Here is a 16,765-nt window from a genome sequence, read left to right on the forward strand (position 1 = left end):
TAATAGGGAAGGAGACAGTAGGTTGGGGGGTTTGCAGTAGTCCTGGTGGTGGTGAGGTGGTAAGGGGTTTATTAGAGGCTGTAATATCTTGTGATGAGATGCGTTTTCAAGTTCTCTCTAAAATTTCCAAATGTGGTGGACAATATGTTGAAGAAGAGAAATCCAGAGGATGGAGATTACTCAGGTGAAGCCTGAGGCCTTCTCTGCCTCAGGAGTCCAAATCCTAGGGTTGGCCGCCTTTGCGAGTCAAGGCAGAAATATTCAGAAAAAATCAGAATTAACTGTCGATAGTAGTTCATGATTCTGAGAAACGGCTGGATAGCTTTCGGACCGTCAGGACGGAGCCACTTCAACACAGCGGACACTGTCAATTTTTAGGCCGGTCTCGGAGATGTACCTAAAAAAACTGAAGAGAAGTCTGCTAGAAGATGCTTTTAGATAGGAGAAAAAAAAGGATCATCCCCGCGCTGCCGCAAGAAGAATTTCAAAAATTATAGAGGTTTCAACGTGGTTTATTCTATGCGTTTCAGGGTTCAGGTGACCCCTTCATCAGGACTTACCACAAATATTCAAATATTGACAATATTTGTAACTGAAACCCTAACCCAAACACACCCTAACCCTAATCCCAACCACACCCCTAACCCCAACCACACCCCTAACCCCAACACACCCCTAACACTAATCCCAACCCTAACCACACCCCTAACCCTAATCCCAACCATAACCCTAACCACACCCTAACCCTGACACACCCCTAACCCTAATCCCAACCGTAAATGTAATCCAAACCCTAACCCTAGCCCCAACCCTAACCCTAGCCCTAACCCTAGCCCTAACCTTAACCCTAACCCTAGAACTAGCCCTAACCCTTACCCTAACCCTAACCCTAAACGTAACCCTAGCCCTAACCCTAATGGGAAAATGGAAATAAATACATTTTTTAAATTTTTTAATTTTTCCCTAGCTAAGGGGGTGATGAAGGGGGGTTTGATTAACTATTTATAGTGGGTTTTCTACCAGATTTTTATGATTGGCAGCCTTCACACACTAAAAGACGCTTTTTATTGCAAAAAAATATTTTTTGCATTACCACATTTTGAGAGCTATAATTTCTCCACATTTTGGTCCACAGAGTCATGTGAGGTCTTGTTTTTTGCGGGACGAGTTGTTGTTTTTATTGGTAACATTTTCTGGCACATGACATTTTTTGATCGCTTTTTATTCCGATTTTTGTGAGGCAGAATGACCAAAACCCAGCTATTCATGAAATTCTTTGGGGGGGGGGGGGCGTTTATACCCTTCCACATTTGGTAAAATGGATAAAGCAGTTTTATTCTTTGGGTCAGTACGATTACAGCGATACCTCATTTATATAATTTTTTTATGTTTTGGCGCTTTTATGCGATAAAAACTATTTTATAGAAAAAATAATTATTTTTGCATTGCTTTATTCTGAGAACTATAACTTTTTTATTTTTTCGCTGATGATGCTGTATGGCAGCTCATTTTTTGCAGGACAAGATGACGTTTGAAGCTGTACCATGGTTCTTTATATCCGTCTGTTTGATAGCGTGTTATTACACTTTTTGTTCAACGGTATGATAATAAAGCGTTGTTTTTTTGCCTCTTTTTTTTACGGTGTTCACTGAAGGGGTTAACTAGTGGGACAGTTTTATAGGCCGGGTCATTATGGAAGCAGCGATACTAAATATGTCTACTTTTATTGTTTCTTTTTTATTTAGATAAAGAAATGTATTTATTGGAACGATATATATATATATTTTTATTTAGGAATTTTTTTTTTTACACATCTAAATATTTTTTTTACACTATAACATTGCCCCGGGGGGGGGGGAGCATCATGTTATAGTGTAAGATCACTGATCTGACACTTTGCGGACAGGCGGGGTCTGGAACTGGGCACATAGCTGACAGGCCGATGGATCAAGGCCGAGGTGGTCGCAGCTTGGTTAGGTGCAGATGCGGCAGTAGTTCTCAGTGTATCTAGACAGATGGTTACTGTACGCAGGTAGGAGAGGATTTTATACTGCTGGTCTTTCTGGTGTGATTCCTCCTGGTACACATCTGAGTTTGAGGAAGCCTGGGAGCCAGCAGATTCCGTGACCTGTGGAAACTGTAACGGGAGTGGTGACAGCACTGCACCTTGGTCCAAAGAGAGCCTAAGGAGGTGTGACTAGGTGAGCACCTGACTCTTCACTAGAGCCCCTGATGATGGGGTTAGACTTGGCTCTCGATGGACACCAGGTGCTACTCCAGGATAGACCTCGAAAGCACCGCAGCTGATCCCCAAGGGACAGGTAGCTGGATCGGCTCGGTAGGAAAGTACAGGTGATACAGGCAGGCACGTCAGGAACACAGGAACCACAGATGATGGCAGGTACTGCTGGTATACAGATAGGCACTGACAGGTTGGACTGGTTAGGCTGGTATACAGATAGGCAATGGCAGGTGCAAGCGGGTCTGGCTGATATACAGACCGGGACGGCAGGTGCAGACGGTCCAGTTGATATACAGATTGGCATGGCAGGTGCTGGCACAGAGGTTAGAGACAGACAAATACTTGCGGAACTAGCGGGTACTAACGGACAGGTACCTTAGAACTTTTTAGTTTTTTGTTGGGAACAAACTAACAACGTTGCTCAGGCTCCTCCATGCAGATGAAGCTGCCTTAAATAATAAGTGTCTCCCAGCCATTGGCTGGGAACACTTTAGGATAGCACACTTGGCCCCTAAGAAGGAGGGAGCCACGCACCCTAAGTACAGTGCACAGGGATCTGTGAGCAGTGCGCAGAAGTTGGGCAGCAGGTGGAGAGGAAGGAGAAAGAAGTGCAGGGCAGGAGCCTTGGCGGTGAGTGAGTCGGCATCCTTTCCGGGGGATAGGAGCAGTGTACAGGGACGCCGTCACTACAATTGGCTTCTCTCTACCGGTGTCCTTCATTGTCATTAGTTGAACTTAATGGACAGGAGTCTTTTATCAACCATATTCACTATGTAACAATTTAATTCTACAACTATATGTCGTTCAGCAGACAATAGATCTAAACATCTAGAGGTTCGGTCCTTGTTGTCACGTCCGGCTCTGGCCTCAGTAACTATTACTGAACTAACCAACAGGCGTGCCTTTAAGCTTAGCAGCGCTCTGTCTCATGAGCTCCCTAACTTGTTTCCACTGACCAGTGAGCTCGCTCTTACTTCTGGAACTCTTCTTAAGTCCTTTTTCCAAATCACACTGTCCATCAGCCTCTAAAATATTAACTAAAAATAACTTCTTAACCCTGAAAAACAGCTTGTTACATTTTCTATCATTGTTTTAAAAAGTTTTGAAAGACTTAAATGACTGCACAAATTAAAAATGTTTCTTGCACAAGCAGAGCTCAATTACTCAAGGGATGAGTCCCTAATGATTTACAAACTTTTATATAATAAAGGAATGGTTTATTGGCTGCTCTGCATCATGCAAGAGCATCATATAAGTGTATTGCAATGAATTAGACCTGAATTTAATATGATGTATACAGCCTGTCATCTATAACCATCGCACTCTAATCAGATTCAACATGTCTATTTATCTATTATTCCTACAGGTACGTCACCCAGCTTTTCAAAATTTGCGAAAATTCTTACCTCTCATGCTTGTATATACTCAGTACGTCACCCAGCTTTTCAAACTCTGTGATAACTCTTTCCTGCATGTATTTATTTGGTACGTCACCCAGCTTTTCAAACTTTGTGATAACTCTTACCTCTCCTGTGCGTATTTACTGGGTATGTTTTCAAACTGACCACTGCATCTCCACCCACACACTTTTCTTTATGACCTCCTTGTTTACTCTGCCTGTGATAAATCCTGCATCTGGCTCAGTTGTAATTATCTGATGACCACAGGCCTCTCCCTCTGCTTCACACCTAAATGCATTTGTTAGCAAATATATTGTGAGTAACAAGTCGGCATGGACTTAGTCTGCTCTGCATCATGCAAGTGCATGATATAAGTGTACTGCAATGAATTAGACCAAAATTGAACAGGAAGGGAACTAAAAGTAACTGAACACATAGTCACATTAAACAATGTTTCTGTTTGTTTCCACTATCACCCCTAAAGTCCTCCACTTTCTACTAACCCCCTTAATAATAATAATAATAATAATCTTTATTTTTATATAGCGCTAACATATTCCGCAGCGCTTTACAGTTTGCACACATTATCATCACTGTCCCCGATTGGGCTCACAATCTAGAATTCCTATCAGTATGTCTTTGGAATGTGGGAGGAAACCGGAGTGCCCGGAGGAAACCCACGCAAACACGGAGAGAACATACAAACTCTTTGCAGATGTTGTCCTGGGTGGGATTAGAACCCAGGACCCCAGCGCTGCAAGGCTGTTGTGCTAACCACTGCGCCACCGTGCTGCCCTACATCTAGTAATGGACCGGTCATCTCTCCCTCCAACCTGCCCATCCATCTCACCTCCTCCTCAGAACTGTTCCTCCATATAAAATTATCTTTCTCCAAACACAGACAGCCCCCTCATGCCCTCTCCCGCTTCAATCTACAAACATTTTCTCTGCTCCTCCTCACTGTTGGTGATATCTCTTCAAATCCTGGTCCTCGTCACCACATCCCCACAGTCATTTCTAACTCCCATCCACACTTTATCACACATCTCCGCAACCTTTCTAACCTTATATCCATTCACCCAGTCACCACTTCCCCAGTCCCTCTAACAGGAGCTCTATGGAACGCTCGATCAGTCTGCAACAAACTTTCCTACATCCATGATCTTTTAATTACTAACAAACTTTCCTTCATCTGCATCACCGCAACCTACTTCACCCCTTCTGACACAGCCTCTCCAGCGGCATTTTCATATGGTGGATTCCACATTTCCCACACTCCCCGTCCCAGTAGCAAACACGATGGAGGAGTTGGTTTTCTCCTATCAGATAACTGCTCCTTCACCCCAATTCCACTGCCACCCTCAGTTACACTCCCTTCTTTTGAGGTGCACTATGTGCGCATCTACTCCTCATCCGAACTCCAACTGTCTCTAATTTACTGTCCCCCAGGGCCAGTCACCACCTTCTTAGACCACTTCACCATCTGGCTACTACATTTCCTTTCTGCTGACATCCCCACTCTCATCATGGATGAATTCATCATCACTATTGACACTTCCCAGTCAGCTGTCTCTAAGTTCTATCTCTCACTTTCTCTTTTGGCCTCGCTCAATGGTCTCTCACAGCCACTCACAAATAGGTACACACACTGGACCTTCACCCACCTCTGTTCTCTAGCTAACCTCTCTAACTCATCTCTCCCTCTTTCTGACCACAGCCTACTTACAGTCTCTTCCCTCTCCTCTCCAGGTGCACAATCCCCACTCCACAAACTTGCACAACCTCTCAAAAATCTCAAACACTTTGAGCTACACTCACTCTCTGAATCCCTTCTCCCTTGTGCAGACATAAGTTCCTTACACAGTGCAGATGCTGCCACAGCTCTATATAACACCACAGCAACTGCAGCTCTCGAATCGGTCGCTCCCATCACACATACCAAAGCTCACACATCAACAGGCACCCCTGGCACACCAGCCTGACTAAAGAACTGAGGGAGGCTTCCAGGGTTGCTGGGCAGAAATGGAAAAGATCCCATTCCAACAAGCACATCATCACATTCAAACAGTCTGTCACTAATTTCAAGTTCACACTCACTGCAGCAAAACAAACCTACTTCTCATGTGTCATATCCTCACTTTCTCACAACCCTAAACAGCTATTTAATGCTTTCAATTCTCTCCTCAGTTCCCCAGCGCCTGCTCCCTCTCTTGTCGTCTTAGCTAAAGACTTTACCTCATTTGTCAAGCAGAAGATTAATAACATCAGACAAAGCTTTGGCCTAAAGTCCCCACAGCCCCTCCCCATAATTACTCAGCCCTCCTCCTCCAAAACCAGTTTCTTTGCCATTACAGAAGATCAACTTTCCTCTCTACTCTCTAGATCACATCTCACCAGCTGTGCACTTGACCCGATCCTCTCCCACCTCATTCCAAACCTCACCAGAGTTTTCATCCCAACCCTAACACATCTCTTCACCCTGTCACTATCAAATGGTGTCTTCCCCTCATAAACGCTTCAAATATGCCTCAATTACCCCAATCCTCAAAAAGCCCTCCTGTCACCCATCCTCTCTGTCTAGCTATCTTCCCATATCACTTCTCCCCTATGTCTCAAAACTACTGGAACAACATGTTCATTTTGAACTCTCCTCTCAACTCTCCTCCTGCTTCCTCTTTAATCACTTACAATCTGGTTTCTGACCGCATCATTCCACTGAACCTGCCCTGACTAAAGTCACCATTGACCTACTAACTGTCAAATCAAAGCAACACTACTCTGTCTTCCTCCTCTTGGACCTGTCCTCTGTCTTCAACACAGTGGACCATTCCCTCTTACTACAGATTATCTCATCTCTTCGCATCACAGACCTGGACCTATCCTGGATATCTTCATAGCTAAAAGACCAGACATTCAGAGTCTCCCACTCACACACCACCTCCTCAACTTGGCTCCTATCTGTCGGTGCCCCCAAGGTTCAGTTCTAGGACCCCTACTCTTCTCTATCTACACCTTTGGCCTGGGGCAGCTCATACAGTCCCACGTCTTTCAGTATCACATCTGTGATGATGACACACAGATATATCTCTCTGGATGCGATATCCCCTCCTTATTAACCAGAATCCGCTGCCAAACTAATCCAGCTATCCCCCCACTATTCCAGAGCTTCTCCTTTCTGTCAATCTCTTCACTGGCTCTCCGTTGTCCAAAGACTCCAGTTCAAAACACTAATCATGGCATACAAAGTTATCCACAACGTGTCTCCTCCATACATCTGTGACTTAATCTCCCGTTACTTACCTGCACGCAATCTCTGATCCTCATTTAGATCTCCTCGTCTCCTCCCTTCTTATGTCCTCTTTCCACAATCGCATACAAGATTTCTCCCATGCATCCCCCTACTCTGGAACTCTCTACCCCAACATATCAGACTCTCACCCTAGAAACCTTCAAAAGGAACCTGAAGACCTACCTCTTCCGACAAGCCTACAACTTGCAGTAACCCTCATTCCACCATACTGCTTGACCATCTCTACCCTCACCCACTGTATGCACACTCATCCCTCGCAGACTGTGAGCCCTTGCGAACAGGGTCTTCTTTCAACTTGTACCAGTCATAGACTCGTTTTGTTCATGATTATTGTACTTGCTTTTTATTACGTACACCCCTTTTCACAAGTAAAGCGCCAAGGAATAAATGCCACTATAATAATAAAAATAATTAAAAATAGTAATAATTTGCCATATAAGATGCATCTTTAATGGTTTCAACAGGTCATACAAATAATGGAACAAGTGGCAGATAAATATTGTGAAAACAACAATAGGACCAAACAAAGATCCTCTTCTGGACAAATCTCTGCCCATTAAGCCTTGGGATGAATTAAAGTAGAATACCTTCATATGGATAACAGTAATATATAGTAAGTGGCATATTTAATATGTAACTGTGATTTTGGGGAAAAAAATAATGATTGTCTATGCTTAGAATAGGCTTCCAGTTTGAGTCCTGGCCCATTTGGGAACCCTGGATTAGATGAATATAAGATGTTTTTATATTTTAATTAAAACTTTTGGGGGCATCATAAACAATGGGGGGAGCCCCTCATACATTATATTGACTACTGGGGCCATCATACATTACAGGGACTACTGGTGCCCTCATAATACATTATAGTGACTACTGTGGGGGCCCTTAAAAATTGTGGGGACTATTGTACAGTATTGGGGCTAATATCAGAGCCATGATACAGTTTGGGGCTTATAGTGGGGACAATAATAAAATGGGGGAGCTAATGTAGGGGCCATTATACAGTTTGAGGTCTGTGAATGGACTACTGTGTAGGCCATTAAACAGTGCAAGGGCTTCAACTTGGGGCATTATACTGTGTTTTCAGGGATAATTGGGGACATCATACTTTGTATAGAGGATCTGTACATTGGGGGACATTGTTAAATGTTAAATAGGCGTTGGACACCTAAGACGCTTTATTGTTATAGGGGCATTTAGAGTATTGTGGCCATCAAAGGGGCAAAATGTGGACACTGTTTTCTAGGGTATTTGCACAGGGCAATAAAGGAGGCATTATTACAATGTGAGGGTCACAGTGGTGAACATTATTATGTGGGACAGAAAGAACAGCGCAGTTATTGTGCCAAACAAGAGATGCAGTAATAGGAACACATACGGCAGCAGTGGCTCAGTATTGTGGTGGCGGCAGGAAGAGGAGTTTATGTAAGTTGGGAATAGATGGGGATGGTGCCGGAAGCGTAAGAAGTCAAATGTGTCTTTGTTGTAATCTCTGCAGACAAGTCGTGGCTGGATAATAAGAAGCTGTGATATCCCTGACGAGCCCTTGCAGGATGTGCCATTAATGAGGAGAGACTGCATTCTGCTGGCAAGGCAAAATCAAGCTGACCCAAATTATACTGGAAGATTTATAGGAGGATCCACTGTGTGCTGGACCTGATCAGGTGACCCACAGGAAGGACTTCCTTGATATAAAAGCGCTGCTCCCCAAACTATAGGCAGACTTGACACAAGAGAAGAGAGCAAAGCAAACGTGCTCCAGGGTGTCGCTGAGGCCAGCGTAAGAGGCCTCAGCGGAAAGTCTATGACATCAAGGTGTCATCTATCGTAGACAAGGCCCAGATTCCGTACAGAAGGATTCCGAGTTCTGCCTGTGCTAGTCGGGACCAGGATTAGTGCCCCACGCCGGTAAAACTCAACAGACCAGATGTCACCTGACAAAAGCCGGAGCCAATCCTAACAGACTTCCATTGACGGTCAAGCCGAGAAGATCCATGAGAAGACTGCAACTGGTGGGATGTGCCTGCGACTGCGGAAGGACAGTATGTGTGAGCAGGGCCGTTACTTACAACTATCCTTTATGGTACCGGGGATGGCTGGGATTAGGATCTCAGGTTGGAAGGGGGCTGGTTTTTGTGTAGGAAGCTCAATGGGCATTGACAGACCATGTCAGAGCCTAGCAGGAAAACCGAGCGACCCCAGCTAGGCCCATATTTGCAGAGAGAGAGAGAACTTATGTTGTAGCTACCATGACTGGGCAGTGGGCACACTACAGTTGTGAACAGAATGTTTAGGTTAGATATAGAAAGACTTTCTTTGCTTTTCCAAAGTTTATGGTTTTCTTTGTTTGAATGTTAATCTGCCTAGCTATTAACACTAATTGTAAAGAGTTAAGGTACCTTCACACATAACGATATTGTTAACGATATCGTTGCTATTTGTGACGTAGCAACGATATCGTTAATGAAATCGTTATGTGTGACAGCGACCAACGATCAGGCCCCTGCTGGGAGATCGTTGGTCGCTGAATAAAGTCCAGAACTTTATTTCGTCGCTGGACTCCCTGGAGACATCGCTGGATCGGCGTGTGTGACACCGATCCAGCGATGTCTTCACTGGTAACCAGGGTAAACATCGGGTAACTAAGCGCAGGGCCGCGCTTAGTAACCCGATGTTTACCCTGGTTACCATGCTAAAAGTAAAAAAAAACAAACAGTACATACTTACCTACAGCTGTCTGTCCTCCAGCGCTGCGCTCTGCACTCCTCCTGTACTGTCTGTGAGCCGGAAAGCAGAGCGGTGACGTCACCGCTCTGCTTTCCGGCTCCCAGACAGTACAGGAGGAGAGCAGAGAAGCAGAGCGCAGCGCTGGAGGACAGACGGCTGTAGGTAAGTATGTACTGTTTGTTTTTTTTTACTTTTAGCATGGTAACCAGGGTAAACATCGGGTTACTAAGCGCGGCCCTGCGCTTAGTTACCCGATGTTTACCCTGGTTACCGGCATCGTTGGTCGCTGGAGAGCGGTCTGTGTGACAGCTCTCCAGCGACCAAACAGCGACGCTGCAGCGATTCGGATCGTTGTCGGTATCGCTGCAGCGTCGCTAAATGTGAAGGGGCCTTTACTTTAAATCCCGGTATATAAATAGAATTATAATCAACCCTGACTGTTTCAGCCTCGTGTCTCTGTGCGTTGCATCCAGCCATCTGCATTATACCTGGAGAAGTTGCCATGTTGGTCTGGGCCAGATGGACGATGTAAAAAATGAACGACAACATTGGAAAGCTGTAAGTCACCATCTATAACTGCACTTTGATCACTTGTATGTTCTGCAAGACTGGTATTTACCACTATATGTAACAATATGGCTGTAATATCACTGTGTCACTACAAGTGTAATCAGGTTAGAGGCCCACTCAGATGTTTTGCTCTATACCCCCAAGCTATACCCCTAAGCTACCCCTCTGCGTGTACCTCTTGGCCCCCCGAAAAATCACATACATGTGAATGACCCCATAGTCCATCACAGGTACGAATACTATAACTGAAAAACACAGACAGCACTCACAGGTGAACATCAGACATCTGAATGAGCAATGACGGGCAGGCAGAACAATTTCCTTTCCCAGCAATTTACTGAGATACATAATCTACAGGAGCAATGCTCATCAAACAGTAGCTTGTATACCAGAAAAATCTCCCACCATGGTATGTCATATTATTCTCTAATATTTCTTTTAAAAAAACATAGTAGATTTGTTACATTTTTATGATTTCATAATTTTTTTTTTCTTTTCTAAAAAATCAGAAGAAATGAACAGCAATCACACAATGGTAACAGGATTTATTCTTCTGGGATTTTCTAGCCTTATCGAGAATCAAGTTTTCCTTTTTCCGATCTTCTTATGTACATATATCATCACGGTGTGTGGGAACCTATCCATAATCCTTGCATACAAGCTTAGTCCGAGCCTCCACACTCCAATGTATTTTTTTCTTGCTAATTTTGCTCTCTTGGAAATCATATATGTTTCGTGCACCGTCCCGAAGATGTTGTCCAGTCTATGGCCAGAATGTAACGCCATCTCCTTCTCTGGCTGTGCTATACAGATGTATTGTTTCTTGCTGTTGGGTGGAACAGAATGCTGTATGCTGGGAGCCATGGCTTATGACCGCTATAACGCCATATGTCACCCTCTGTTGTATACTGTGATTATGAGTGAAGTGGTCTGTATCCAGCACATAGTGGGATCATACGCCGTTGGTGCAGTGAATGCTCTAATTCACACAACATTCACTTTTTCATTACCGTTCTGTGGATCAAAAGAGATAGACCATTTCTTTTGCGATGTGCCACCCGTCCTAGAACTCTCCTGCCAGGACATTTGGGTTAATGAACTTGTGATATTTCTGATTGCCGGTTGTGTTATGATTGGTCCGTTCACACTAACAATAATTTCCTATGTGGAGATCATTTCAAACATTCTAAAACTTCGTTCCACATCCAGCAAGAAGAAGACTTTTGCAACCTGCTCCTCTCACTTAATAGTTGTTACAATATTTTATGGTTCAACAATTTTTATGTACCTCAGACCAAGGTCAAAATATAGGATTGGGCAAAACAGCATGGTCTCTTTAATGTACACTGTTATTGCTCCTCTCTTAAACCCTTTTATATACAGCCTACGAAACAAAGAGGTCAAATCAAGTATCAAGAATATATTTTTACAGAAGATAAAATTCTGATAAATTATTTCTGTTCACTTTTAATTTTTCCATTTTATTGTCAGCATATACAATATAATATGTTTTTCCTGCACAGTTTGTAATTTAATTGAAATCTAAAACAAAAAATGTTAAATGATTTGGACGTGACTATAGAGATCAAATCAAATATCGAAAAAATATTTTTAGGACTATTACAATTTTAAGTTAATTAAAGCTATTTTTACTTTATTTCCTTACACTACAGTCTCTCATTCCTTGTGAGGAGGTACGTGGCTGCAGCAGCACAGAGATCACGGACTGAGTGGTTATAAAAGAAAAGGCTATAATTAGTATTGAGCAAGCACTAAAATGCTCGGGTACTTGTTATGTAAGGAGGTAGACAGGACTGCAGGTACTTGCATGCCGGATCTGGAACTAGAAAGGCTACATCCTGTGTTCCCGGGGGAAGCATGAGTGGGACGGACCTTCCCCTGCTGTCTGAGGGAAGCCTGAGCAAGTAGGACCTTCCTGGGGTTGGAGAAGGGTGGAGAGAGCCAGAAAAGGGCAAACAACAGCAGAGACATAAAAGTAAAAAGCACGCAAAACGGAGTAGTCTGGCACCGGCAGAGAGGAGTGTGGGGAGCAGCGCAGAGAGCGGTGTGCAGAGCAGCGTGCAGAGTAGTGAGCAGCGCGCTATGCCTCCCCCATCCGAGTGTACCAGTGTGGTGGTGGGCCATATAGAAGGAGCCCTCGTCACATGCAGAGCAGAGCCATACAGAGCAGAGTTGTGCAGAGCCGAGCTGTATTCATCCAGCCGAGCCGTGCAGACCGAGCGGAGCTGAGCCAGCTGTGCAGCAGCCAGAGAGAGAAGTGCCCTGCCCTGAGAGCACCAGCAGCATGCAAGCCAGTGCCTGTCATCACCCACTGCCAACAGCGGGGACCAGAGAGAGAAACGTGCGGTATGAGTCCGGTCTCCGTGTCCATACTACACACGTGCCCCATAAGAGTGACCGGGGACAGTACAGACCTTCGTACCCTGACTGGGCCACTAAACACTGTGACCCGTATTACTGTCAGTCACTTTGGGCCCATTTGACCGAGACTGTCAGTAGAGTATTACAGGAGACACATCGGGCTTAGACAGTACCGTGGCCCGTAACCTTGGAGGAATCTACAGTATATGGACTAGGGGCAGTGGAAGGTACCGGAGACTGACCATTGTCACCAGAAGATGGGGAATGGTTGTTTGCTGAACCCCATTAATAAAGACACCACGCCCGCCATTGCTGGCATTTTGAGTTTGCAGCAGGAGCTGCAGTGTTAAGACTTCCTGATAAGTTTGCTACCAAAGTGTCGTTTTTGTCCCGTTGTACTTCACTTTGCCATTCATACAGTTTAACTCTTTTCCTCCCTGCATGGAGTATTCCCCTGTAAATAAGCCTGTTAACCCTTGCTCTGCCTCCCGTCTGTCACTGCATCCCGCATTCCTGCTAGCAGTGTCAAGGTAAAAATATACGTCTTTATACACTTTTGTACTTTTATATATTCTTATGCTGTGAAACAATAAGTTTTTCCCCTTCGCTTGCTAATGCAAATTTAACTGTATTTAAGATGGCTGCCAGTATTCACCTTTGCTCCTGATTCGCCCTGCTGAAGAAACGAGTTATACATTCCAGAAGGACAAGTATCATTTCTCTGGAAATGATACTTAAAGCGATGTGGACAAGATGTGGACAAAGGAAGATTCATCAGATGACGTCAGACCAACCAGAAGGACTGAATACTAGATACATTGCTTAACCCCCGCCTATCCCCGCCCTCTGCACACCTTCCCCCAATAGATCATGTAATATTGTGTATCAGGAAATAAAGTTCAGCAGACTCTGAGTTTGAACCAGCTTTTGTCTGACTCATTCTTCACTCCGGTACCACTGCTTTTAATCTGATTTGAAATGACTGGTGGATGAAGGGTATTGTCGTGACGACCCCGACAGCAGCTTACACTTGGCATAGTCAGCAGGATGCAGTCTACTGGTGCAGGGATGGTAGACTACGCTGTTGGGGGAACTCCTAGGACCAGTATACCACTGGGACAATTTTGAGTAATCTCCCCAAGTTCACAGGGAGCAACGTTCTGTTATGGAGCTGGACTGAGTGGGTCAGGGGGATGATGAGAATGTACCTCATGACTCCTGCGTTAGCAGTTGAGGTTGCCCTGATGTCACTAAATGGAGAGGCCAGGGATTCCGTCATATTACAACCTCCCCATGAGCGAGACACCTTTGACAAAGTACTGCAAATACTTGAAGAGACACATGGTGACCCCACGGACGTAGGGGAGTTACGCACATGCTTTTTTAGGTGTATTCAAAGAGAGGGAGAGACTGTGATGCAGTACATAAACGTGCTACAGGAGTTATACACTGCAATTCTTAAGAAAGATGGCATAGGGGTAGGACCCCCTGACATAGTGCTGCGAGACCAGTTGGTGACAGGCCTGAGAGATGTGCTGCTTTGGCGGTGTTGTGTGAGCATCTGCGAACTAAACCACTCATGACTTTTGCAGAAATTGGAGCAGAGGCACGCATAGGCGAGCAGGAGCAGGGGGTTGCAGCCTTGACAGGGATGGTCCAGTGTTGCAGAGTACCCAGCCCAAAGGAGGAAGAGCCAATGTGGACCCGCGAATTACGGCAGGGAGTACAAAAACTATGGGAAAAAGTTAAAAAGCTGGTGGAGGCTTTCACAGCTGTCTTGGAGTCCCATGTCATATCCCAAGGTGGCTCGCAGAAAAACCTAAAGGAGGTTAGAGGAGAAGTGCGGAGTATCAGAAGTTCTCCAGCAGTTTTCCCAAGATTTACTTCCAGTATGCGGAGTGGAAAGCAAAGGCAAGAGAGATGTGCTTCCCACCAAGGTTGATGATCCAGACCAAAGCGCTCACCAGACAGATGCAGACGAGGGTGTTGGACATGTGGAAGAATGGGACACCTGTCCAGAAATTGCCCCACTCGAAACATACGACGGAGAGGATTTGCTCATCCCTCTGAAGGTCCTGTGAGTTGGAGAGACTGCTGCTCCTGGGAGAAATGGTACGGCGAGAAGAGAGCAGCCGCACCCAGAGCCAGACAGTGCCACGAAGAGATGGAGAGGGGATAGACTATCTAAAGTTGAGCGTCTTCATTGGTCAGGGGCATGTAGGTGAACCTGGTGGAGCTCCAAATTGGATCCGAGGGTTCTGTCTGTGAGACCCAGCCTGAAGAACAGAAAGAGCCAGATGTCCCTGAAACTACCACTCCCACGGTTCCTGTTTGTGATAAGAAAGAATCACTTAACTTGCCCTCTGAAGTGGACAGTTTGCCAGCCATCGGCTCAAGAGACCCCGATTTAATGGAAGAGTTTCAAAATGCTCATGAGGTACCTCCGCCAGAAGTGGTAAATTGTGAAGAGGAAGAAGTTCCTGAGACATTACCTCTGGCAGCTCTAGAATATGAAGAGGTGAGTCTGGTGACACTCCAAACTGGATCCAGGGGTGCCGTCCGTGAAGACCAACCCAAAGGGGAAGAAAAGGTGTCTAATCGAATGATTCACCAAAGCCTGTCGTGTCCCTGCCTGTTACGGGAACCCATAGAATGGGAACAAGTGCCAAGTGTTCCCAGTACACCCACTTCCACGATTCCCATTTGTGAAAAGGAAGAACCACTGACTTTGCTCTCTGAAGTGGAAAGTTCACTGCCCGACAGCCCCAGAGATCTTGACTGGTTGGAAGAGGTGAAGCAGCCAGGTGAGGCAGAGAGTATGGCTGAGAAGCAATGGAAGTGACGCCTGCAGTACCCACCGAGGACGATGAAAGATCTGGCCTGCATGGTCTTTATTCCATCCAATTTCAGTACTGATGGGAGTGCGCCTGTCAATGAGAGGGGGTGCTTTGTAGAAGAATTGCCAGTATTTAGTGCACAGACTGAGGAGTCCGAGCCAGAAGTTCCCAAGGTTTTCGAAGAAGACCAGGAAAAGGACGAGCCGTCTGCTGGCAACAAAGCTAAGAAAAGGAAAAAAAGAAGAAAGGTGTGAAAGTGACTGATGTTGCAGAGATATCGGATGAGACTGAAGATGTGAGAAAAGTGACTAAAGTCCCTACCACTTCACTGGAAGGTTGAAGTGACCTCTACTGGCCTTACTGGGAGAAGATGGAGCCAGAAAGGCAGGAGGAGTTGCGAAAATTGTGGGCAGCTGTCGGCCCTCAGACGAGGATCGTGCAGTACAACGAATTCTCCCCGGTGGAATGGCAAGGTAAAAGAGAGGGGGAATGTACGAAGGTAGACTGGACCGCGGGTGCCTGCATGTCGGGTCCGGAACTAGATAGGCTGCATCTCGTGTTCCCAGGAGGAAGCCTGCGTGGGGCGGACCTTCCCCTGCTGTCTGGGGGAAGTCTGAGCAAGGAGGACCTTCCTGGGGTTGGAGCAGGGCGGAGAGAGCCTGAAAAGGGTGCGCAGCAGAGGCATAAAAGTAAAAAGCGCGTGAAATGGAGTAGTCTGGCGCTGACAGAGAGAAGTGGGGGGAGCAGCGCAGAGAGCGGTGTTCAGAGCGGCGCGCAGAGCTGTGAGCAGCGTGCTATACTTCCCCTATCCGAGTGTACTGGTGTAGTGATGGGCCATATAGACGGAGCCCCCGTCGCATGCAAAGCAGAGCCATATAAAGCAGAACCGTATACAACCAGCTGAGCAATGCAGACCAAGCGGAGCTGAGCCAGCTGTGCAGAAACCAGAGAGTGAAGAGCCCTGCCGTGAGAACACCAGCAGCATGCAAGTCAGTGCCTGTCATCGCCTGCCGCCAACAGCGGGGACAAGAGAGACAGACATGTGGTGTGAGTACGGTCTCCGTGTCCGTAAGTACTACACACGTGCCCCATAAGAGTGACTGGGGACAGTACAAACCTTCGCACCCTGACTAGGCCATTAACCCCTTTACCCCCTAGGGTGGTTTGCACGTTAATGACCAGGCCATTTTTTACAATTCTGACCACTGTCCCTTTATGAGGTTATAACTCTGGAATGCTTCAACGGATCTTGGCGATTCTGACAATGTTTTCTCGTGACATATTGTACTTCATGATA

At 45.6% G+C, this 16,765-nt stretch overlaps 1 protein-coding gene across 1 annotated transcript; it reads left to right on the forward strand.

The window, feature by feature from the left end:
* Window positions 1–3,557: 3,557 nt before the first annotated feature.
* Window positions 3,558–11,909, forward strand: LOC138651081 (olfactory receptor 5V1-like). The gene is made up of 5 exons (XM_069741063.1): window positions 3,558–3,608; window positions 7,417–7,565; window positions 8,451–8,994; window positions 10,126–10,237; window positions 10,759–11,909. Exon 5 carries the CDS (start codon window positions 10,764–10,766, stop codon window positions 11,694–11,696), a length of 933 nt encoding a protein of 310 aa, XP_069597164.1. The 5' UTR covers window positions 3,558–3,608; window positions 7,417–7,565; window positions 8,451–8,994; window positions 10,126–10,237; window positions 10,759–10,763; the 3' UTR covers window positions 11,697–11,909.
* The last annotated feature ends 4,856 nt before the right edge of the window (window positions 11,910–16,765 follow it).

The sequence above is a fragment of the Ranitomeya imitator genome, chromosome 10 (assembly GCF_032444005.1).
Source record: "Ranitomeya imitator isolate aRanImi1 chromosome 10, aRanImi1.pri, whole genome shotgun sequence".
Lineage (NCBI taxonomy): Eukaryota > Metazoa > Chordata > Amphibia > Anura > Dendrobatidae > Ranitomeya > Ranitomeya imitator.